Source organism: Muntiacus reevesi, chromosome 18, assembly GCF_963930625.1.
Source record: "Muntiacus reevesi chromosome 18, mMunRee1.1, whole genome shotgun sequence".
Lineage (NCBI taxonomy): Eukaryota > Metazoa > Chordata > Mammalia > Artiodactyla > Cervidae > Muntiacus > Muntiacus reevesi.
In genome coordinates this window covers 22,371,265-22,393,566 of record NC_089266.1, presented here as the reverse complement: position 1 = coordinate 22,393,566, position 22,302 = coordinate 22,371,265, and the positions used below count along the sequence as shown (strand labels likewise).

At 58.3% G+C, this 22,302-nt stretch overlaps 4 protein-coding genes across 5 annotated transcripts in view; 3 read left to right on the top strand and 1 right to left on the bottom strand.

The window, feature by feature from the left end:
* STARD3 (StAR related lipid transfer domain containing 3) overlaps window positions 1–3,098 on the top strand; it is a 32,561-nt gene extending 29,463 nt beyond the window's left edge. The window contains exons 14-15 of the mRNA XM_065909457.1: window positions 301–394; window positions 797–3,098. Coding sequence (XP_065765529.1) covers window positions 301–394; window positions 797–901 — 199 coding nt within the window. The 3' untranslated portion in view covers window positions 902–3,098. The remainder of the gene's footprint in view (window positions 1–300; window positions 395–796) is intronic.
* Window positions 3,099–3,234: 136 nt separating this feature from the next.
* TCAP (titin-cap) lies at window positions 3,235–4,480 on the top strand. Its single transcript, XM_065909458.1, has 2 exons — window positions 3,235–3,392; window positions 3,633–4,480. Exons 1-2 carry the CDS (start codon window positions 3,283–3,285, stop codon window positions 4,024–4,026), a joined length of 504 nt encoding a protein of 167 aa, XP_065765530.1. The 5' UTR covers window positions 3,235–3,282; the 3' UTR covers window positions 4,027–4,480.
* Window positions 4,481–5,561: 1,081 nt separating this feature from the next.
* PNMT (phenylethanolamine N-methyltransferase) lies at window positions 5,562–7,710 on the top strand. Of its 2 annotated transcripts, none has more exons than XM_065910208.1 (4): window positions 5,562–5,637; window positions 6,075–6,437; window positions 6,858–7,065; window positions 7,189–7,710. In XM_065910208.1, exons 2-4 carry the CDS (start codon window positions 6,236–6,238, stop codon window positions 7,628–7,630), a joined length of 852 nt encoding a protein of 283 aa, XP_065766280.1. In that variant the 5' UTR covers window positions 5,562–5,637; window positions 6,075–6,235; the 3' UTR covers window positions 7,631–7,710. The 2 variants fall into 2 exon arrangements, with proteins under 2 accessions (XP_065766280.1, XP_065766281.1); XM_065910209.1 differs by lacking the exon at window positions 5,562–5,637 and adding an exon at window positions 5,767–5,980.
* A 577-nt stretch (window positions 7,711–8,287) lies between these two features.
* PGAP3 (post-GPI attachment to proteins phospholipase 3) lies at window positions 8,288–21,775 on the bottom strand. The gene is made up of 8 exons (XM_065909058.1): window positions 21,557–21,775; window positions 20,215–20,312; window positions 19,262–19,414; window positions 11,778–11,840; window positions 11,081–11,142; window positions 10,621–10,757; window positions 10,155–10,356; window positions 8,288–9,965 (listed from the first exon to the last, which is right to left on the bottom strand). Exons 1-8 carry the CDS (start codon window positions 21,735–21,737, stop codon window positions 9,902–9,904), a joined length of 960 nt encoding a protein of 319 aa, XP_065765130.1. The 5' UTR covers window positions 21,738–21,775; the 3' UTR covers window positions 8,288–9,901.
* Window positions 21,776–22,302: the final 527 nt, after the last annotated feature.

Here is a 22,302-nt window from a genome sequence, read left to right as displayed (position 1 = left end):
AGAAGTGCTCACCCCCGCACTACAGGGGTCCCTGGACGGACTAGATGGGGGCTGGAAGGTGGTATGCGCCCTGCCCCTGGGGCTGTGCAAACATCGACAGGCTGTTGGAGGAGGATTCGAGCACCCCACAGCAGGTGGGGTGGGGGGCTGTATCCTGTGGCGTCTGGGACACCCGTTCGGGCCCTGCTCAGACCAGCAGCTCCCTTCCTGCTCCCACCCCAGTCCAAGGTGGGTTGGGGCAGAGCGGGGGTCTGGGGTTTTGCTTGGCTCAAGGTTCCCCACCAGTGCCTCTCTCCTTAGGGGAGAGAATGGTCCTGGGGGCTTCATCGTGCTCAAGTCGGCCAGTAACCCCCGAGTCTGCACCTTCATCTGGATCCTTAACACAGATCTCAAGGTGGGCATGCTGGGGCTGCGAGGCAGGCTCTGCGGAGGGGAGGGGACTTGCTGTGTGGCCTTGGGCGTCCCTGCTCCCGGCTTCCCTGCCCTCCGCCTCCTTTCTTCCTCTGAAACCGGGGGCAGGGTCCAGATGGTCTTCTCACCCTGAGGTCCTCTGCCACCCCTCTTTACCTCTGACTCCTGAGGCCCGAGGAAGGGTGGCTGGTTGCCAGCCCACCCCCTCCCGGGTCTGTTTGTGCGACTCGTGCCAGGACCTGGGCACGGCATGTTCTTCCTGCCAGGGGTGGGGGAGAGGGCGGCCTCGGCTGCATGCCAGAGCTGCACCTGCATTCGGGCGCCAGTTGTTGAGGGGGAGCCCCTGCCGAGGGCCGGCCTTCCTGGAACCTCTCGCCTCCCCCAGGGCCGCCTGCCCCGGTACCTTATCCACCAGAGCCTCGCAGCCACCATGTTCGAATTTGCCTTCCACCTGCGGCAGCGCATCGGAGAGCTGGGTGCCCGGGCATAAGGGTGCCTCCTTGCCACCCTGCGGGCCAGGGTCCTGTCGCCACGGCCTCCAGAGCCAGAGGGGGGCACTGCTTGGGCTTCCCGCTGCCCACTGAGGACCTGGCCTCAGCAGTGGGGAGGGAGGCGCTTCCTCCCCAGCAGCACTGTGACCTGAGCTACCCCCTGACACCGAGCTTCCTGCGCCTGGAGGCGGCCATGAGCCGGCTGAGGGCCCAAGCACGGGGACTCTGCCGCTGCGCCCGAATGGGCCTTTCCTGCCAGCGGTCACACGGCCTCCTCCCTCTGGGAAGAGCAGACCCGCCGTCCCCTACTTGGCCCGGGGCGGGGTCTGGAACGGGAGCCACGGACTCGGTGGGAGAAGACCCTGGGCAGGACTGAAGTTGGGGCAGCTTGTCACCAGTGTGAAGGTGTTGGAGCCCCTTCTTCTGCCTGCTCTCGAATCACGGTTTTTTAGGATTATTTAAAGGGCCTGGGACCTTTCTCCACTTGCACTTCCACTTGTAGGGGTGTGGGTGGCAGGTGGGGGTGGTGGGCACTGGTGGGGAACCTGCCTCTCCCAGGTTCTCTCCAGGTTGCTGCCCTCCACCCCCACCCCCAGGGCCTCCTTGGGGACCTTTGTAATTTGAGCCAATTAAAAACAGGAACTCAAAAAAAATCAGCCCCTGCAGCCTGGCCTCTTGAGAGTGAGAAAAAAGGGCAGCTCGTGGGAGGGCTCGTAGGGCGTAGGGGAAGGAACCCTGCTCCATCCTACACATGACCCTCTCCTGCCCTCCCAGAGCCAGAATAGAGCCAGTGGGGGGCCCAGTTCTCGAACCACCCCCCACCCCGGTTCAGCTGGGCAGGTAAGTGGTCAGAGAAAAATTCCCTGCCTCCAGGCCAGGTCTCCTGCCTAGGGAAGGTCAGGTTAAGGTCTCCAGCCCAGGATGGGGAGGCGGGAGGTAGCGGGGAGACCCGGAAGGACCCAGAGTAGGCCTCCGCTGATCCTGGGGTCCGAAGGTTCGGCGGGGAGGAGCCTGGAGGCAAGGCCTGGGCTTCTGGGTCACTGAGGCACCTCTGGGCTCTGCTCACCTCCTCTCTCTGCCCATCACACTTGGGACCACCAGGAAACGGCCCTCCTTCCCTCCCTGCAGGCTTCCTGAGGGAATAACTTGCTTAGACTCAGGAGTGGGGGTGTTGCCTCTTGGTCCCGGCTAGGCATGTGACCCGGGCAAGTCTGCCTGCGAGAGCCTCCATTTCCTACTTTGTTAAAGCTGTGGCAAGATGAAAGGCACCAAGAATCAGGTGTCGTGCTCAGTAATCAAGAGGGTGCCCAGGGGCCTGACTGCTGGTTCTCATCACGGCCTCTGTCCCTGGCCTTCCGGGTGCCCTTTGCTTTGCCCACTCAGCCAACGCCCCCTCCTCCTCCCCCGCGCCCTCCTCCCTATGTGCCAGCCTTCTGTCGAACGCGCTGCTGCTCTGGGGGCGGGGCTGTCCCCGCAAGCCCTTGGACTGGCCCGCTCGCTGGGGACGAGAGCCAGGCCCCGCCCGGTGGCACCTTGGAGCTGGCAGCCCCCAGAGCTCTATTGGTAGGGCCACTGTGAACAGAAACTGAGGAAAACGAGGCCCAGAGTGGGTGGACGCCGCCCCCTACTCACAGCCTCCTTATGGCTGATTTGGGGGCTGGAGCCAGAACTGGCTGCCACCCACTGGAACCGCTGGGGTCCCATCTCACCCCAGCTGAGGGGTGGGGTAGAGTCGGGGGCCGCCTCCCCCCTCACTCGTGTCCAGGATCCCAGGGGTGGAATTAACATCCGCTGCCCCTGCCGGTTGGGTGGTGGCAGTGGGAGCCAGGCCTTTGGGGGCAGGCGCCTGAGGACGTGGCACTGTCCCTTTTGCTTGAGGGCCACGGTCGGGGGTGTGACGTGCCCTTGAGCCCAGGCAGAGGAGAGCAGCGGGGACAGGACCTGACGGCCTGGTACAGCGCCCAGAGGGGCCTTGGTTTCTACTGTTTCCCGCTCTGTTTACAGACAAGCTGCTGTCCTCCCTGGGCAAGGGGAAGGGGTGGGGCAGACGGCGAGTGCCAAGGTGGCACGAGGCTGGGCATGTGCCTGGTCACGGATAGTGTCTGAGGAGTGTCTCACACCTGGAGGTGTCACTCTGAGGACCCCCGCCCCCACGGGAGCATCTTGATCTCTTCTGAAGCTGACCTCTGACCTGGGGGCAGCCAGAATCCGGGTACCCCCCCAGCCCCTCCCTGGGCCCAGAGTCCCCCATCAGTGAGTCTTGGCTCTGCTTATAGCATCTGACGGCAGAGGGGCTGAAAATAGCCCCTGAGAGAGGGGGAGGAGGGGGCTATTTAAAGGGCCTGGGAGGAGGAGAGCCCAGAGGGAGTGAGCAGTCATCATGGCCACTTCAGAGCTGAGCTGCCAGCTGGCGGAGGAGAACTGTGAGCGCCGAGAGGCCTTCTGGGCTGAGTGGAAGGATCTGACGCTGTCCACACGGCCTGAGGAGGGGTGAGTGCTGGCCAGTCAGGGGGTCTCCCATCCTCTCCCTCAGAGCACCCTTCCTGAGACGCATAAGGCCAGACCACAAAGCCCAGGGGAGGTTTTGGGGGGTGGGGACCAGGAGAGTGCCTGCTGGGGGCAGTGGAGTCGCCCCTCCCAGGTCCTGGCAGCCCCAGGAGCTTGCCGGCCAGCCGGTGAGTGGCGGGCAGCCCTTCTCGGCTTCAGTGTCCCTGCCCCTCTCCTTCCCAGCTGCTCTCTGCATGAAGAGGATGCCCAGCGGCACGAGACGTACCACCGGCAGGGGCAGTGCCAGGCGCTGGTGCAGCGTTCCCCCTGGCTGGTGATGCGGATGGGCATCCTCGGCCGTGGGCTGCAGGAGTACCAGCTGCCCTACCAGCGGATGCTGCCCCTGCCCATCTTCACCCCCGCCAAGGTGGGCGCCGCCAAGGAGGAGCGCGAGGAGACCCCCGTCCAGCTGCGGGAGCTGCTGGCCCTGGAAACCGCCCTGGGAGGCCAGTGCGTGGACCGCCAGGACGTGGCCGAGATCACCAAGCAGCTGCCTCCCGTGGTGCCCGTCAGCAAGCCCGGCGCCCTTCGCCGCTCCCTGTCTCGCTCCATGTCTCAGGAGGCACAGAGAGGCTGAGAGGGACGGTGACTTGGGCTCCACGGTGCCTGCCCTGGGCTGGGCCCTTCCTGGCTAGGACCATGGAGGGGAGCTGCTGGTCACGGATGCTTCGTAGTTTGCCCAGAGTTGGGGGCTAGGGGAGGAGGGAGCCAGAGGCCAGGAGGCCTGGATCTCCTGAGTTCCCGGAGGGAGGGGAGTGGACGATGGGCACAAAAGGTGAAGAGCTGGGGGCCAGCACAGCCAAGTACCCCCAGTCCCAGGAGGAAGGGCAGGAGAAGCTGATGAGGGCAAGAGGTCCCTGAGAGGAGTGACCCCGGTCCAGATTTCAGCTTCAGAGAAGGATGAAGAAAAACTGTAAGAGGATCTGGAGTGCTCTGGGAAGGAGACTGGAGGGAGGGGGACGTGAAGAGGGCAGAGGCAGGGTGGAGCCCCCAGCACCCTCTGTTAGTGCTGCAATAAACGCTCAATCACATGCCAGAGTTTCGTCTCTTTCCTTCTGGTTGAGGGGTCCACCCATTGGTGTCCCCCCCACCCCATGCTCACTTCTAGGAACAGGCCCTGCATCTCAGCTAAATATGGCAGAATTAGTGGGTCACCCCATGCTTGCGGGGAGGGGCTGTAGGGACATCAGTAAACAGGGCGGCTGTCTGTTCAGTCCCCCTGACTGCCGTGGGCCCTGGCCTCTGCCTCCAGTCCTCTGGCACTGTGCGGTGCCCAGGAGGCCAGTTGGCATCCAGGGTTTGTTGAAATGATCTCATGGAGAATAAGGAGGGGACTGGCACCAGGACTGTCCTTAGCTGTGCCAGGGTGTGGTTGGGGTCAGGGACCCCAGGGCTGACCTCTCTCTTGGTTCTGAATCCAGACGGAATCAATCCTTGGCTGGGGTCAGGTGTTCCACCCTCCCTGGCCTGGGAGCCCAAGGTGGGTTGTTGGGAGGAGGGTGTGTGTGTAGGGGGTCAGGCTCCTGTCTGTGACTTCTGCAGCTGTTGCGGTAACTCATGCCCCAGACTGGCTGCCCAGCCCAACTGGAAGACGCTTTCTCTTGGACAAGGTGTGGGGGGCGGGTGGCACAGAGGAGGCCTGGGCCCCATCTTGGCAGGGGCTGGTAGCCTACCCATGGTGGAGAGGCACTATACTTGGTCAGAGTGGGGTCCTACTCCAGGAAGACCATGGAGATGGCCTCCGCAGAATCCACTTCCTATTTGGGGGGATAGGAGGGGAGAACCTGGCATCTTGACAGTCTGGTATCTGGAGTGCCAAGCAGTCTGCAGGCCTGGCCTGGTCCTACTCGCCCAGAGAGGGCTGGAGTGTGGGCTGTGAGATGAGAGGGGTCAGACTCCAGACGAGGCGACACACCTAATCCCTTGGCGTCCGAGGCTGGGCTCTCGTCCCCTATTAGCCCTGGCAGCCTGGAGAATGTACCCTGTGCCCTTCCGTCCTCACCTGGGCCCCTGGCCCTAGACGTGACGGGAACATCATGAGCCCGCAGGGCCTGCAGGGGAGGCCGGGCTGTTCTCTCCGCTGCGCGCATTAGCCCCACTCGCCTCCCCTATCGTCACTGCCATCTGACGGGCGGGGTCTACCGAGACCGTGGGGAGGCCAGAACGGACTGTCCTTTCTGGAGTCAGGGTGGGGCGCGGGTGGGGCGGGGGTGGGGACGGAAGAGAGGCCTGGAGGAGGGGAGCTGGGGAGACCTTACTAAGAAAGGGGGTGGATGTTGGAAAGGGTGTCCCGGAGATGGGGAGCCTGGCGGGGAACTGGGCCCTTGGTGGAGACCGCTGGGAGCTGGGAACTGGGGACAGGGCTAACTTGGAACCCTGGCAAAAGAGAAGGGAAGGGATGCCAGGCAAAAGGGGTGAATGAGGGGCTGGAGAAGAAAGTGGAGGTGCTGGGACTGGCGGCTGCGGGTTTCTGTAGAGTCTGGGGGTAGGAAGCTGAGGGGCAGGGCGCAGGAGCTGGTCTTGGAGGGCAGGTGAGGCAAAGAGTGAAGGGCAACCGGGAGCAATGGTGGAGCAGGGGCGGGGACGGATGCTCCCCTCCATCCCACCCCCGTGTGTCTGCTGCAGGGACACTAAAGGAGATGGATGGCATAGGGAAGACGCAGCGCGTGGCCCCAGGCAGCTCATCGCTCAGCCGCCGCCCCCGCACCGGAGGGGCCAGGGCGGGCGAGCGGGGGTCGCGCCGCAGATAAAGGCGAGCGGGGCTCAAGGGCGGCCGCGGCAGCAGCATGAGCGGGACAGACCGGAGTCAGGCGGCCGGCGCGGTGCCCGACTCAGACCCGGGCCTGGCGGCGGTCGCCTCGGCCTACCAGCGCTTTGAGCCCCGCTCCTACCTTCGCAACAACTACGCGCCGCCGAGGGGGGACCTGAGCTGCCCCGACGGCGTCGGGCCTTGGAAGCTGCGCTGCTTGGCTCAGACCTTCGCCACCGGTGAGCGCGGGGGAAGCAAGACAAAAGGTCCTCAGGGAAGCAGACGGGCAGCGCTCGAGAACTCTCAGAACTGAGAGGCGAGGTGGGGAAGGCGGAACGCTGGGGGCGGGCGGAGGAGAGGCGCTGCCAGGCCTCTGAGATTGCCCCCAACTTCATCCTCACTGGTAGGCAGAGTTTATGGTTGTGGAACCTGAGTCTCAGAGAGGTTAAGTTCATTCCCCAAGGTAAGTCAGCCGACGCTGCAGCCAGGACTCAGACCCTGGTCCGTCTAACTCCAGGGCTAGTGCTTTTGCCAGATAGAGACCCACTTAACACGGAGAAAGAACAGACAGAAGGGGCGAAGAAGCAGGAAAGGGAGGCAGTGACTGAGGCTGGGGGCTGCAGGCCTAGCGCCAGGGCTCGCTTCCTCTGCCCACCCAGGGGAGGTGTCTGGCCGCAGCCTCATTGACGTCGGCTCAGGCCCCACTATATACCAGCTGCTCAGCGCCTGTGCACACTTTGAGGACATCACCATGACAGATTTCCTAGAGGTGAACCGCCAGGAGCTGAGGCTCTGGCTGCGAGAAGAGCCTGGGGCTTTCGACTGGAGCGTGTACAGCCAGCATGTCTGTCTCATCGAGGGCAAGGGGTAAGGGCTGGGGGGTGAGGGTTGGTAGGGGGTTTCCCGGGAGTGGCTGGTGGGAGGCAACAAAGAACTGAGTGTAAGCACCCGGAACCCTGGTCCTGACCCTGCCTTCTGCCCCCCAAACAGGGAATCCTGGCAGGAGAAGGAGCGCCAGCTGAGAGCCAGGGTGAAGAGGATCCTGCCCATCGACGTGCACCGGCCCCAGCCCCTGGGCGCTGGAGGCCTGGCACCCCTGCCTGCCGATGCCCTGGTCTCTGCCTTCTGCCTGGAGGCTGTGAGTCCGGACCTGGCCAGCTTCCAGCGGGCCCTGGACCACATCACCACGCTGCTGAGGCCTGGGGGGCACCTCCTCCTTATCGGGGCCCTGGAGGAGTCGTGGTACCTGGCTGGGGAGGCCAGGCTGGCGGTGGTGCCCGTGCGCGAGGAGGAGGTGAGGCAGGCCCTGGTGCGGAGTGGCTATGAGGTGCGGGATCTGCGCACCTACACGATGCCTGCCCACCTTCGGACGGGTGTAGATGATGTCAAGGGCATCTTCTTCACCTGGGCCCAGAAGAAGGTGGGGGTGTGAGGCCCCTGTGCACGCAGAGCCAGTGGCCCTCACCCACCCAGATTCCCCGTTGTCTGCGGTGCGTCTAATAAAGAAATAAGTCCCTGTCGGTTGGTGTAGGTGCAATCTGTGGCTCCCCGGGGAAGGGCTCTGTCTTGTGCTGCAGGGGTATGGGAGGCATCGACCCTAGTCTTTTCCCCCCAGAAGCTTCCAAAAAGGTCAGTTTCTACACTCATTCTTCCCAAACTAAGGTAGGCCAGGGTCACAGGGAGCTCTTTCAGCATCTGCTGTGTGTCCTGCACCTGCTCGGTCTCTTCCATCCCCACACTCAGCAGTCCCCTCCTTGCAGGTGAAGCTCAGAAAGGTTAAGAACCAATAAACAGTAGTGGAGCTCAGAGGAACCCAGAAGGGGACGCAGATGTAAGTGGAACTTGTGGCCAGTGGAGTTACCATCCAGTCACAAAGACCCAGAGATGGGAGGGGAGAAAAACAGGCACCAGTGGGACAGGAGCTCCATCCATATCTGCTGTTGCCCTGAATCGAGTTCCTGCCATCCCAACTCCCATGTTCTTAGCTAGAGACCCTTCTGCCCCACTGCTGCTTCCAGCCAGCTCTGTCTTCTTCCCTCCAGCCCATCCTACTCACAGAAATGAGCTGGAAAATAGCAGGTGAGGCTGAGAGTTGGTTTATTAAGAATGTCCCTTGCCACCCTCCTCACCTTAAAATAGTTCTTAGTATCAAAAGAAGTTAATGCAGGCCACCCAAGTCCCTGAGGTTGGAGTCCTAGCTCAGTGCCCTTACCCCCAGGGAAGGAAGAGGAGCAGACTCCCTGCTCCAATCAGAGACGGCCGTAGGATGGAAAGTTTCTGGAGCTCCACGGTCTATCTGCATGGAGCAGGAATGTGCTATGGCTGCTGGCAACTGGCAGGGGTCACCTTTACCACGGCATAGGCACAGCACTGCCCCTGCCTGCTTCTGGGAAGACCAGAGACCAGAGCCAGCCACGGTCTTCTCCCCTCTTCCCCCAGATTGCCCCTTACCACCCCCCTCACCCTGGGTCAGAAAGTGGGAAAGGGGCTTAGCAGGCAGGGCGCTGCGGTAGGGGATGGCGAACTATGTCTAGGCAAGGAGGATCCCCATTTTCCTTCCTCCCTCTGCCTCCCAAGGGGCTGCTTCCGGGGGTGATTGAGCTCTTGAGTTGTGTGGCAGCCCTATGAGGTTTGTAAAGAGAGGGAGTGCAAAAGAAAGGAACACGTATACACACATGCAGCCTGGACACCCTTACCCCTGCCAGCGCTTGAGGACATCCTGGCTCTCTGCCTGGCCTGCGCTGTGTGCAGAGCTGGTGTTCAGCCAATGGTTGCCCTCATGATTTGGTCCCCCCACCCCCACTCACACGCCCTTGCACTCACGTTCAGTCTCTGCACAGTCCCCTAACCCACACTAACCGCCTGCCCTCCAACACACACACTTCAGAACCACTCACACACATCCACACTTTCTGCCCTGCGACAAGGCCAGTGCTCACCACCCCACCCCGCATCCCACACACCCCAGATCTGTGTCTCCCACCCCATCAACCTACACACTCGGTCTCCCTCACACATTCGTGTGTGGGCTCCCAACCAGAACAGCAGCTCAGGGGCCACAGGGATTCCTGTCCTACGCTCTCTGGGGTCCTGGCTCCAAAGAGGGAGTGTGGTGAGGCCTCCCGGGGGTCTGACTGGGGCAAGGCTGAGTGAGACTGCCCCCCAATCCCTACAGCTTACTTCCTCTAGATCCCATGAGATCTGCTGGGAAACTTGGGCAGCCGAAGAGCAAGTGTCTACTGCCACCTAGCGGTGCCCCGAGGCAGGCACGGGGGTAACAGAAGGGGCCTCACTGTATCCCCAAAGGCGCGGTACCTGCTCTCCCAGCCAGGCAGAGGGTGCTGGGAACCACCCTGGCAGTGAGGGGTTGTGAGGAGGAGGCTGACAGGGACAGAGAGACAGCCTCCCCTCAGTGGAGCTAAGAACACAGTTCCAGTCCAGCTCAGCTCCAGGGACTAGAGGGGTTGCCCATTTTCTAGCCCCAGATGTTATAAGGCCAGGTCTGCTGGGAGGCCAAGACCTGTAGGGGTCATGCGGGGGCTGAGCAAGGGGTAGGCAGGTTACATGATTCTGGCCCCACACCCTTCATGTCCAAGTTCAAGATGCTGAAAGGAAAATAAATCATCTCAAGGACTTCGGGGGAGAAGGGGAGCCAGCAGGGACAGACAGGATTCTCAAGAGGGCAGATCCGCTTCTCAGACCTTCAGTCCAGCTTGACCTTGGCCTCTGACTCCTTCAGCAGGTAGAGGCTGTCATCTTCCAGAAAGCTAAGGGTGGAGGGCGGAGGGGGGAGCCCACTGAGGCAAGGCACAGCTCTGAGAGCGTCCCCTGGGGGCAGGGGCGCATGGTGCAGGCAAGCTGGCCTGGTGGGGGGGTGACAGGTGCAGAGAGGCCTCTGAGAAGGCGGCAAGGGAGGGCACAGAGGAGGTGAGTGCTGGGCAAGGAGAGGCACCCACCTGAAGAAGAGGACGTGAACAGGGATGGTGCTGATGTGCCAGATGGCATGGGCATCCAGGACCCAGAAGAGAGGCGGGAAGTCCAGCAGCTCGAGAAGGGACAGCCCCTGCAGCAGCAGGACCACCGCCATGCACTTGTGCACGTGCGGCAGCCGCTGGTTCCGCAGGCACCAGGCCAGCCACCATGCCGCATTCACCAGGCCTGGGTGTGGGCAGGGGTGGGGGGAGGCTCACTCCCTGGATCTCCTTCCCTCCTCCCCAAGTCTCCCCTCTGTGACCCCGGAGCCACCCTCAGGAGCCTCCCCCGCAACCACCCCTCTCTCCCACCCCCAAATTCCTCCCTCTTCCTTCACCCTCAGGGTCTCTCTAGAACCTCCTTCTCTGGAGACAGCACCAAGGCCCACCTCCACCCCGAGCCAGCGGTTCCGCAGGCGGCCCAGCCCTCCCCAGAGCCCGTCCCGCTCACCCGTCGCCACGTTGACGGCCATGTTGTAGCCGTAGTCGAAGCGGACGAGACTCAGGTAGGAGACGTGCGCTGTCAGCAAGAGCAGCAGGAGGGCCCGGAAGGCACTGGCCACGGCCGGGTGCTGCAGCCCCACGGTCCTGCCCCGCCCCCCAGAGCTGCTCAGACCGAGTGACCGGCCCCCGCGGCAGCAGGCCCTGGGGCACCCCCTCACCCCAGCAGCCATGCAGGGGAGCCAGGCCCGCAGGGCAGGCTTCCGATCCCCGGGGGTAGGGGCAGCCTGTGACCATGTGCTACATACAGCTCCTTGGAAAGAGCCAGGGCCCCCCATCCCATCACGGAGTCCCCTCCAGACCCATCTGGATGCTCTGTGCATGCATGATGAAAGCCCTGGGGGAAGAGCACCCCCAGGGAGGAGACTGGTGACCCCTTTCCGCCCCCAGAGCAGACAGGATGGACTCACCTGACACAGCAGAGATAGACTGAGTGCAGAATGACGGAGGAGGCACAGAAGTAGTCCATTTTCTGAGGGCAAGGAGAGCTGGATGAGGGACCAGCGTGAAGGGGGCAGGCCGCGGACAAGGCTTCATGGAAGGCAGGGCCCGGAGAAGACCCACCAGGGATGGGGGTGGCGGAGAGCCAGCCAGAGTCTAATGTGGGAGTCCCAGGCCTATGGCCAGTGGGGATGTCTCATGCTCCTTTCCTCTATCGCTGTTTTATGTCTGAATTCAATAGACTGACCCTTGTATTCACATTATACAATTAAAAAAAAAAATTGTACTCAGCAGCAAGGGTTTAGAGGTGTGCCGGCCAAGACTCCAGAATGGAAGAGCGTGCGCAGACTTCAGAGTGCAGTCTGGGTTCAACAGCTGTGGGCTTGAGTCTGGATTGCACCCCCTTCAGTGGCTGAGTGATCCTAGGCAAGTGATCTCACCTGTCAAAGGCTCAGCTGCTGTATCAGCTAAGAAGAGCCAGTAATCACACCTGCCTCACAAGGGTCAAGTGAGGCTCAAGTGCACTAGTATGCTGAATAAAGCTCTGCACAAAGCAATGTTCGATGAACTCAGTCAGTATGAGAACTAAGAGCCAGGTCTGCCCCACCGCTGTCCCTGGTCCTCCGGGACTGTCCCCAGCAGAAGACGGAGTGGGAGGGCACTCACCTCTGTGAGGTCGGTGTCCCTGGTGTGGAAGACTGTGGACCAGAACCAAGCATTGAGGGAGACCTGAGGAGAGAGGTGGCTGGTGAGCGTGGCGCCCAGGGGCGGGGAAGACCCCCCCAGAGGGTTCACCTCCATCTCACTTTGGGAAAGGGGAGCTGAGAAACATGCTTCCCTGGGCCCTGAACAAACCCATGCCCCTCCACCCCCACCCAGCCTGGGTCCCTCAGACTCAAGCTTCCTACCCCTGAACCCCTCAAGGCTGCGATGCTGCAGCCTCCACAGGTTCCGGCCTGGCCTGGGAACCAGTTCCGGCAGTCAAGTTCCCTGGTTACTCAATGGCTAAGACAACAGCCCCCGGGGAACCTCACCTCCTCCCCCAACTGGCAGGTGATGACAGCCCCACCCGGGCCAGGGGAGTCAGTGACCTCAGCCTCTGGGGGCGGGAATGAAGTGGGTGGGGTGGAGGGGCTTGAGCCAGCTTGGGGTGTGTCTGGAGCAAGCAAGCAAGGGAGGGAGATCAAGCAGATCCCACTGGGGCCAAGTCTCTGAGGAGGAAGCCCAACCTTCCCCTGGCTGGGCTGGCCCAACCCGCCAGGCCAGTGGCTGCTGCTGGGGTCTGGGAGGAGCAAAGGAGCAGGGCTGGAGGGGCTGTGGTGGGCAAGGGCCCAAGGGAACGCTGGAGGCCTTACTCCTGGAAATTAACTGCAAGGAGACAGTACAAATCATCTTGCAAATGAGCCCTCACTCTGGTGGGAGTTGGTGGTGGCATTTTTTTGCAGGGACTGCTGAAACCCAACTATCTGAAAGAAGGGTGGGCTGGGGTGGAGACACACAACACTGGGCTGGGTGGAAGGGCTGGGAAACCAGTCAAAGAAACAGTCAAGGTCTGGCTTGGAAGGCCCTGGGGGTGGGGAGGGAGGCAGTAGGGTGGTACAGGCCTGCCAGAGATGGCTAAAGGCCAGGAGCTGCTCATTTGGGTCCAGTGTACCAGGAAAACTGACCAGGCAGGGGCCAGAAGGAACAGGGTAAAAAACCACTTTCCCCCTGGTATGCAGCAGGAAGGCCAGGTGGTAGGATGAGTTCCCTAACACAGGCTTGAGGGGGCTTGTGAGGAAAGGGGGAGAGCAATGGGGTAGAGGCCTAAGCTCCACTGCAAAGCTGCTCAAGCCTGGAAGTCTCTGGAGGCTTAGGGAGCCTGGTGAGCCTGTCTGGCCTGGGTTCAGGGCTGACTCTTGCTGCTTCTGCTCCTCAAGACCTGGGCACAGGCCCTGCCCTTCTGGGCCCAAGCTCTCCCCTGGGACAAATCAGGGGGCCGCCCAAAGTGATCCTTTGTCCCCTTTCCAGTCCTGATGTCAGGTGATTAGTCCAGGTCTTTTGAGGACAGCCATCCTGTCCCATCCCTGGAGACTGGACCCCTTCCCCAGAGACGGTAATGGGGCTGGTTTGGAGGCTGGAAAATGGAACAGGAAGTCCTTCCTCAGACTCTGCTTCTGCGAAGTCTGTGATGCTCGGGTCAGAGTAGGGAGAGAAGCAGGCTCAGTGCTGGAGACGGGGCCCAGGTGATCACGTGGGCCAGGAACACCGTTGGGGCGGGAAGTGGCCCTGAAAGCCAACGTGACGGGGAGGCAGAGGGGAGGCAGCAGGCAATGGCAGCCAGCCAGGTCTCCTCGTCACCCATGGCAGGAAGGAGGAGGTGACAGAATAAGCGCCAGCTGGAGGGCTGTGGGGGAACGCACAGGGCTTCGCTCTACGGGGCAGGGACTGGGGTTGTTTGGTCCCCTGTCCAGCTGCCCCCCCGGGGTGCCTTCCACTTACGGAGACCCACCTGAAGCCTGGACTCTGCACCCTGAAAGATCCCCTTTCCCCTGGGGAGTGTCTCATTATGGGGGACTCCTCTTCTGACCCTCTCCTCAGACTTGGGAGACAGTGTCATTAAGAGTGCAGGCCCTAGGGTCAGACTGCCAAGGTTCAAATCCTGCCTCTGCATTTCCTGTGTGTCCTTGGGCAAGTTATTTAGCCTTGTTGGGCCTCAGTTTTCTCATCTGTAAAATGGGAACAATCATAGTATTGATAAGGATTTAACGAACAAAACAAGTACAGTGTACAACGCAATGCTCAGGGCAGGGTCACACATTGGGACTGACTTCTCCCTGCCCTGCTGACCAGTGTCAGATCCGCACACCCCTTCACAGAACCAAGGCCAAAGAGCCCAAGTCTGTCTCCCACTCTCCGTGGAGGCCAGGGACGTCTAGGCTGAGAAAGGGTGGTCTCCCCAAATCTGCCTTGGCCCAGTCACAGGGGGCAGGGGGCAGGATGTCTGGAGCCTCCATCATGAGATGGACTCTGGGTTCAAGTTCTGTCTCAACCCCTAAACAGCTGTGTGATCTGAAGCAAATAATAGCTTCTCTGAGCCTTAGTTGCCTCACGTACACACACGTACACAGCAGGGTTCAGAATAGCACCCGCTGCGTAAGAGGGTCCTAAGGACGATGTCTGCAAGATCCCAGGCACAGCGAAACCACTCAGTAAGTGGTGGCTATTCCTGGGCCTGGCACACAGTAGGTAGCCCAGAAATATCTGTTTCCTTCATCATGGCCAGGGACTGACCCCCACCACCGCCCTTCCTCACAGGTCACAATGTTCCAGGGAAAACCACGGAGCCCCAGGGTCTCTTGGTCCCAGAACACAGACGCTGCAGCTCTAGGAAGAGCCCCCTCCTCCCTGCTCCTGAGCGACGACCCCACCAGGATGCACTGAAGGGAGGTTACTTCTCTTCGCTCAGAGTTTGTCATTAAGACTCAAGGTTAGGAACAGAAGGATGTGAAGGACGGGAGGGCCCAAGTGTACGGCTGCTCCCAGGCTCCTCGGCCAAGCAGGAGTAGAATGGGGGAGCCGGGGGTGGGGGGTGGTAACTGGCCAATCAGACAAGCCAGGAGGGCCATGGGCGCCAAGAACTCTGCATAAACACTGGGGAAAGGGGGAGGCCAGGGGCAGGGTGCCAACGAGGGTGGAACTGGAGGGGGACATGGCAGGCTGGGTGGAGGAGAGCAGGAGGCTGTTTCAGTCTGTTGGAAAATAAGAAAATTGAGACAAAAATATCACAGCCGTGAAACTGGTTGGATGCCAAGTGAGCCAGATCTGTCAAGAATCCGACCCCAGTGCTAAGCCCCAGTGCTCGGGGCTGTCATTGACACCGCCGCGGTGGGGACAAGTGGGTCTTTAAATAGCTTGCTGTCTCAGAAGTGGGGGAGGCAGAATGTTAAATATGATGCCTGCTGCCATGCTGCCCCCCCATCCCAGAGGCCTCAGGCAGGGCAAGCCAGCCCCAGTTCACTCCTGAGAGAGAAGTGGGCAAGAAGTGGATGGAGACAGGAGGAAGGGGACTTTTTCCACCATCAAAAAGGATTCCTTGATTTCCTGCTATTGCCTGTTCCACTGGCACTTGTCTGACCGTAGTGACGTCCTTCCTGAAGTCTAGCCATCATTCTGCTGTCTCTTCTCCCAGTTTCCTCAGCAGAGGTGGGGTACAGTTAGTCCCCACCACCATAAATCATCCTGAAGAGACAGTCTGGCCTTTCCTGGCACCCCATCCTCACTCTATCCCAAGGACCTTTCCTTGTTGGATGAAGGGACAGAGAATCGGTTTAGCCTCATAGCTTTGGCAGAGAGCAGGGGCCCCCGGTTCCATGAAGTCAAAGGTCTGTGGTGGGCTCCTCCAAAGCCTGGCCGCTGCCCAGCCCAAGTCCAGGTCTAAATGTTAAGGCAAGGGTTGACTTCTTGTGCCAAAGCTTCAACAGCCCTGCTAAGTGCTGGAGAAAAAGCCACTGAGACCCTTCCCCCTCCCCAAGACCTCACCTGGAGCAGGTGGGGGGGCCTTCCCACTCCAACTCACCAAAAAGCAGGAACCCCAGTCGCTCCAGAAAACCCAACCCACAACAAAGTCCACAGTCACAACCTCCATACAGCTTGGGATTTTTCCCTCTTGCAAATACACACAGGACTAAAGACCAAGTGTAAAATCCACACTGAATCATCAAAGACAGTGTGGACACTGAGACTCTGTCCCTCAAGGCCCTCCTGGTGGCACGAAGCGGGGGTCCCATGTCCGCAGGGTGTCCTAAGACACAGGCCACAGGTGTCTGTCCTCTCCCAACCCAGCATCACCTGCTGTATCCCTAAGGGCCCTTGTCCTGCTGGACTGCAGGACACACCTGGGAGGTATGATCCTCACCAAGACGGAAGCTGAGTGGCAGATGCCAGTGAGACGAAGGACCCCAGAATCAGGGGGGGATCAAGGCGAGAGCTGTGAAGTGACCATCGGCCTCTGGCACGTGTTATGAAGATGAAGGCGGGGACTCTCTGAGGTTCCCTCAGACCAGCATGTCTACCCAAGGGGGCTCTGAGTTTGGTTCAGAGAGTTCAGGTAGGACTGTCCTGTGATAACAGGGGCAGGGACGAGGGGGCAGTAAGGGCAGACATCAGTGTCCCTGGAAGAACGAACGCCAAGAGGAAGGGGACAAGTGAGCTCTCCTCCATTTCCCCACCTTTCCTGCTTGCACAGCCAGGACCAAATTTGCTTCTCTGTGTGAGGCCAAAAGCAGGGAGTGATGGCTCTGTCCCACCCGGTGACAGGCTGGGATGATGCCAGGCCCTAGTCTACACAAGCATTCTGGCCCCTCAGTCTGGCACTCAGAGCCCTCTCTGCTCCATTTTTACTCCCTCATCTGCCCTTCAGCCAGCCACAGCGGCCAGGCTGACCTTCCCAAGGATGCTGGTCCAGGCCCCATACTGACCAGTTTCTGCACCTTCGCTCCTGCTGGGCCCGCAGCCCAGGAGGCGGGAATCCAACATCCTCTCCCCTCTGGGCACGTGTCTAAGCCTGACCAGGCCTACGGATCCCGTAGAAGGAGATGCAGGGTCCCCTCCTCCTCGTGCTTCCCTGAGAGACTCCTCACCCAGACCATGTGGTCTCCAGCTCACAGCTCGCCAGGCTCGTTCCCTGAGCCCTCTTTGCCTCGGCCTCTATCCTGCCTCCCAGACTGGCCGGAGCTGCACCTCCCACCCAGCTGAGCTCCTTGGGATGGGGGCTTCAGCCATCACAAGCGCTAACCCCTGTCTCTACCCACAGCAGATACCCACTAAACATGTAGCACCTCACGTGGAGACAGCCCAGAGGGGGCGAGGTGCTCAGGCCCTGGAGTCAGACAGCCCCGGGGGCCAGCCTGTCTCCGCTAGTCACCACCCGGTGAGCTGACAACTTTGGGCATGTGTCCCTGCTCTGAGCCTTCCACAGGGCTTGCAGTGGTATCACGAGGATTAAATGAGAAAATGTATGTACAGAACTTAGGACCATGCCCATCATGTGATCTGAGTCCCATAACTGATAAAGATTATAAATATTATGGAATGGAAAGTATTAGGGAGGAGCACCATTTCCCAGAGGTTCCACAGCCTTCTTCTGGCCCTACTTCCAGGCCCCATCCCTGAAGTCTGAGGTTTGACCTAGACGGCCAGCATCTGACACGATCAGCTTCCCCAAGGCCCTCAGAGACCTTCAATCTCATCTTATTTCACAGAAGCAGAATTCAGGAGAACAGCCTACTCCTTCCTATCCTTGTCCCAGGGCTCCCCCAACCACACGATGGCCTTGTGGTTTTCCACCTGTGCCTCCTTCTGTCTGCATTGCTGCCTCCTCCTCGTCTATTCAGTCATTAAGTTTTGGGGTTTCTCGGGTCTCCATTCCAGATCCCTTCTCTTCTCATGGAGCTCCCCCCGGTGATGACATCCACACTCACAGTTTCTATCACTGTCTTCTAAGCAGAAGCACAGGGCTTGTCCTTGATTCCTCACTTCTCATCTTAGGTCACCTCACAGCCAAGATGATGTGAGTGTTAACTCTGGAGCCAGATGCCTAGATTCAAACCCTGGCTCCTGGGGCAGGTAACTTAAACTTTCCAGTCCTTGGTTTCCTTGACTGTAAACTGAGGACAATAATACTGCCTACCTCATAAGCTTTTTATGGGGTTAACAAGGTTAATATTTATAAAGTGCTTAGAATGATACCTGGCACAGAGTAAGAGCTGTGTATGGGTTTGTTAAAGAAATACATTAAAAAATTTTAATGTTACCTCCAAAACATAGCTCAAACACACTTCTCTTTAATACTCCTCCTTCCCCAGACCTGTGCCACCTCTCTAGCCTAGCTCCTGTGCCCTACACTAAAATTATCAAATAGCCCCAGCATCCACTCTTGCCTCCTCCAACCTGGCATCTACACAGAGGCCAGAACAGCAACTGTATTCCCGAAGCCCCTTCTCTACAACCCTCATTGCTTCCTGAGATTTTGGGAGTCAAGATCTAAAGTGTTACTATGAGGTTTTGAGAGTCAAGATCTAAAGTGTTACTATGTCTGCAGGCTCTCCACCTCTATCCATCCCCAGGCTCCACCTGCTGCCCACCCGCTCACCTGCCTCACACCCCCTCCCAGCTTCTTGCCTGGTTGGCCTCCTGATGTTCATGTCCTCATATAACCTGCACTCTGTCCTGCCAGTGCGCATTCATCCATCATTCTGATTTGACCTCACATACCCCTTCCTCACGGAAGCCTTCTTGGATTGCCCCGTGCTGATCTAGACCCCACCACACCCCCCACAGCACTGATCTAGGCTTCACTGCACTTGTTCATAACTGACCTTTTACATTCAATTGTGTACTTATGTAACTGGTACCAGAGGGCGGGGACCCATGTGTTTTTATATGCTTTTGGATCTCTCGCACATAGTAGGTACTCAACACCTGAACACATGACTGCTTTGATGGAAGCAAGGTGAGTGAGTGGGGGCTGTTTCCCTAAGGTTTACCGTGGTAGCTCTGATCCAGAGACATCTATTGCAACCTCTCCTGCCCTCCCCAAGGTGACTGTGGTTCACATCTGTACCACAGTCCCTGTTTCTCTCACACAGCTCCAGGCCCCAGATGCTGGCTCTTCTGACCAGCCACTCTGTGAATCTCAGAGACCTCTCTGGATACTCAGATGGAACATATTTCAGCTTCTCCAGGGATGGTCTAAGCTCCAGATGGACTGCTGTCGCTGCCATGGCCTCTAGGCCTCGGCTGGGGTTGACAGGGCTTTGAATCCTCCACAGGGGTCCTGGGAAAGACCTGTGGTCCCAGCATGCTTCTACCACCCATCTCCCTTCTGTGTCTATAAACTGTCCTACTGGGTGTTTGAGCGGCTTCCTGCTTCAGGACGAGATCAAGGTCTCTTTCCTCTCCCCGTCCTTCTCAGACAGCCTGACCCAGGATCTTCTAGAAAGTGAAGGCCTGTTTCAGCACCTTCCCGGCTCTCCCCAGGCTGGACCACCCCACAGCTGCAGGTTTATCCCTGGAAAATTGAGGGGAAGCTAGGTGAGTAAGAATGGGGATCTAAGGCTTCCTCGTTCTTGGATGAGGGTGTAGAACAGGAATACTGCCAGGTTACCTACCCAAGCGAAGACCACGCAGGTGGGGTACATAGGGGAGGAGGCTGGCACGGAGGTGCGGTAGCGACAGAGCATCACCAGGTTGGCCAGGCCATTGAGGAAAGAGGCCACAGCAGAAGCTGGCTCTTGGAAGCACAGGAACCGGGAGAAGGGCCACTGAAAAAGGAGCACATGGATGGGGCCTGAGGGTCAGGCATTGCCCAGTTGGCCCCACCCATCTCTGCTTGACCTGCTGCATCCCCAGGTCCCCAGCCGGCTCCTCAGCTCTGGACCTTGGCCAAAGCCTCAGGTGCAGTCCCTCTTCAGGTCAACGAGCTCCCCTGCAGTCCCTGGCTGAGAGTCATCCCTCCATCCTGGCCAGCACTCACAGCACTGGGATGACCAGGCGGGCCAGTGCTGATGGCTCAGTATGGTTGGTGGAAGCAGCACAGACCTGCCATCTAGAAGACACAAGAACTAATCCATCCTCTACCACTGACCACAGCCCTCTGAGCTTCCCCTTCCTCTGTGACAAGCTGGGGAGAATAATTCTTACCAACCACAACAGTCTAGAATAAGATCTTATTGGATCAAAGGGTATCAGCAAGCTGAGCCTCTGTGCCTCACTGGGCAACCTGAGGGGGTATTTTTATTTTAAATCCAGATCCCTACTGAAGAAGCAACAGACAGCATACCAAGGGGACACTCTGGGAATTTGTCCTTGTAGGAAGGTGGGCATCTCAACCACTCTAAGCAGCCCAGCACCACTCCCTGAGGAGACCCCAAAACCTCCTAGATCTTGTTACCTCAAACCAAGAGGCAGGACACATTGTTCCCATCTGATGATAGGAAAACCAGCATATTTTGAGAACAGGAAACACACACTCATCACCCCACACTTTGGCTTGCTTCAACAGCATGGTCCAACTAGAGGCATCTAACTCCCACCATATACTTAACCTGACGCTCCAGCTCACCTTGCCATGGAACTGAGGCACTTTGTGACCTTCCTGGAGATAGAGGCCAACGGTGACCCACATACACTCATACTTACAGTCGTCCCGACAGGTCCAACCTGAAACCGATAAATATGGCCTGGTGAATTCCCCAGCACAGGGAGGCACAGAGATAGCCTGAAAGGGGCTCAAACCCAAACACAAGCCAAGAGGGCCTGCAGGTTGGGGAAAACCAGAAGAAACCTGAAAATTCTAGCTTTCTGCTTGGATGGATGAGTGATGGTGCAACATACACACAAGGGAAAGGTGCATATGTGCGTGTATGTGTGTGTGTGTTAGAGTGTATACTGAGCAAATAGAGCTGTCTCTTCTTTAATCCAAGATGGAGATTTTGGCATTTGATGGACTCATCTGTGGACATCTGGGTTCATGTTTGCTCTTCCTGAATACAGGATTTGCTCTCACTCCCCAGGGAGAAACCCTTGTTATCTTAACCCCCATCTATGAAAATGAAGCTCAGGTTCTTCACTCTGACTTTGGAGGCCCCACATTGCCTTTTAAACTTTATTTCCCACCACTCCTTTTCAGGCACCCTGCTCTCTGAGTAAACCAAGCTGCAGGATGTGTCCATATCTACCCAGGGCCTCCACTCTCTGTTCTTTCTGTCTGGTGAACAAAGGACAGTAAAGAGAACAAACTTGCAGTCAAACAGGCCAGAACTGAAAACTCTACTAGTTACTGGCTGTGTCACTTTGAGCAGGATACCTAACCTCTCTGAGTTAAATCAGTAAATCAGTAAAAATCAGTAAATCAGTAAAAATCAGGTTAAGAGAATCAATCTCACAGGGTTGTTGTGAAAAATAACTATTTTGACACGTGTCACACAGGAAGTGCCCACTCTGGCCACAGGCCTCAATTTAATGCACCTATCGGGAAGACCTTCCTCTCAGGAATGTCCAAGATAACCAGTGCCCCCAACTCTTCAAAGTCAGAAATGATTCCTTTCTCCCCCACATGCTACTTAATCTAATAATCCTTTGGGGCTTCAATTACAGTCTCCTTGCATTACGAGCCCCCAGTGGTAGGACCCTGGTCTGATTTCAGTGTCATTCCAGTACTTTGTACCCAGGAGGTAGTAAATGCCCATTTGACTGAATAAATAAAAAGTAAACGAAAAAAAAAAAAAAAAAAAAAAAAAAAGTAAACGAAGCTCCTGGCTGACAGGCTATCATCACTCTGGGGCTCCACTCACTCACACCCATAATGGACCTCAGGGAGGAAATAAGGTGCATCATTACAAAGTGGTATTAGGGGGCGGGGCCAAGATCGTTGGGCGGGGCCTACCGCGGGGGGTGTGTCTTACCTGCTAGACTCATGTAGATTGGCTGGCGGGAGCGGAAGTGCTTCAGTGCACCCCCCGAGCAGTTCCGTTCTTCGCACCGGAGCAAGCAGTCGCGGTACACTGGCTCGCGGTCGCCCTGGGAGCCGCTTGCTAGCGCGGCTGCTCCAGCCAGCAGTACCAGACGCGCAGTCCGCCCGGCCATCCTTCCACCCTGGCCCTCCGCCGGCGGAGGAGCTTAGGAGCTTTCACTTCCGGAATAAGCGGAAGTGCCTTGTGTTCTTTCATCTGCTTTCCGCCGACGTCCACCCCAGTTTAAATAAAAGTTCCCGGGTTTTTGCCGGCGCGTGCCCCGCTCTTCGCCTAAATGTTATCTGCATATAACAAGGCGACAGGGTTAGAGTAAGGGAGACACCGGGTAGGTTAAGAAGCAAAATAAAATGGTATTTTATCAGCATTTGTCTTCTTCTCCGGGGTGTTTTTGTTGGAGCTAGGGCTATTTTTCTGTCCCCAGTTTAATCGGATTTCCGCACTCTAATGTACCTGGAAGTGTCTAATTATCTTCCAACCCCACTGGCACCACCACTCTAGTTAAAGAAATCATCATCTGTTGTCCAGGCATCCAAAGTAGCCTCTTAACACATCCTCCTACTTATACTTACACCCCTCCAGCCCATACTCCATTTCCAAGCATTGACATTTGACCATATCATTCTCCTTAAAATTCTTTACTGGTTCCTACTTGCCTCAAGATAAAATCATAATTCCAC

Coding starts and splice junctions, on each gene's coding strand:
- PGAP3 (XM_065909058.1), bottom strand. CDS start 21,737: ATGGCCGGGCGGACTGCGCGTCTGGTACTGCTGGCTGGAGCAGCCGCG. Junction 20,313..21,556: donor AATCTACATGAGTCTAGCAG/GTAAGACACACC, acceptor TATCGGTTTCAG/GTTGGACCTGTCGGGACGAC. Junction 11,143..11,777: donor GGGACACCGACCTCACAGAG/GTGAGTGCCCTC, acceptor CCTTGCCCTCAG/AAAATGGACTACTTCTGTGC.
- TCAP (XM_065909458.1), top strand. CDS start 3,283: ATGGCCACTTCAGAGCTGAGCTGCCAGCTGGCGGAGGAGAACTGTGAG. Junction 3,393..3,632: donor TCCACACGGCCTGAGGAGGG/GTGAGTGCTGGC, acceptor TCTCCTTCCCAG/CTGCTCTCTGCATGAAGAGG.
- PNMT (XM_065910208.1), top strand. CDS start 6,236: ATGAGCGGGACAGACCGGAGTCAGGCGGCCGGCGCGGTGCCCGACTCA. Junction 6,438..6,857: donor GGCTCAGACCTTCGCCACCG/GTGAGCGCGGGG, acceptor CTGCCCACCCAG/GGGAGGTGTCTGGCCGCAGC. Junction 7,066..7,188: donor TGTCTCATCGAGGGCAAGGG/GTAAGGGCTGGG, acceptor CCCCCCAAACAG/GGAATCCTGGCAGGAGAAGG.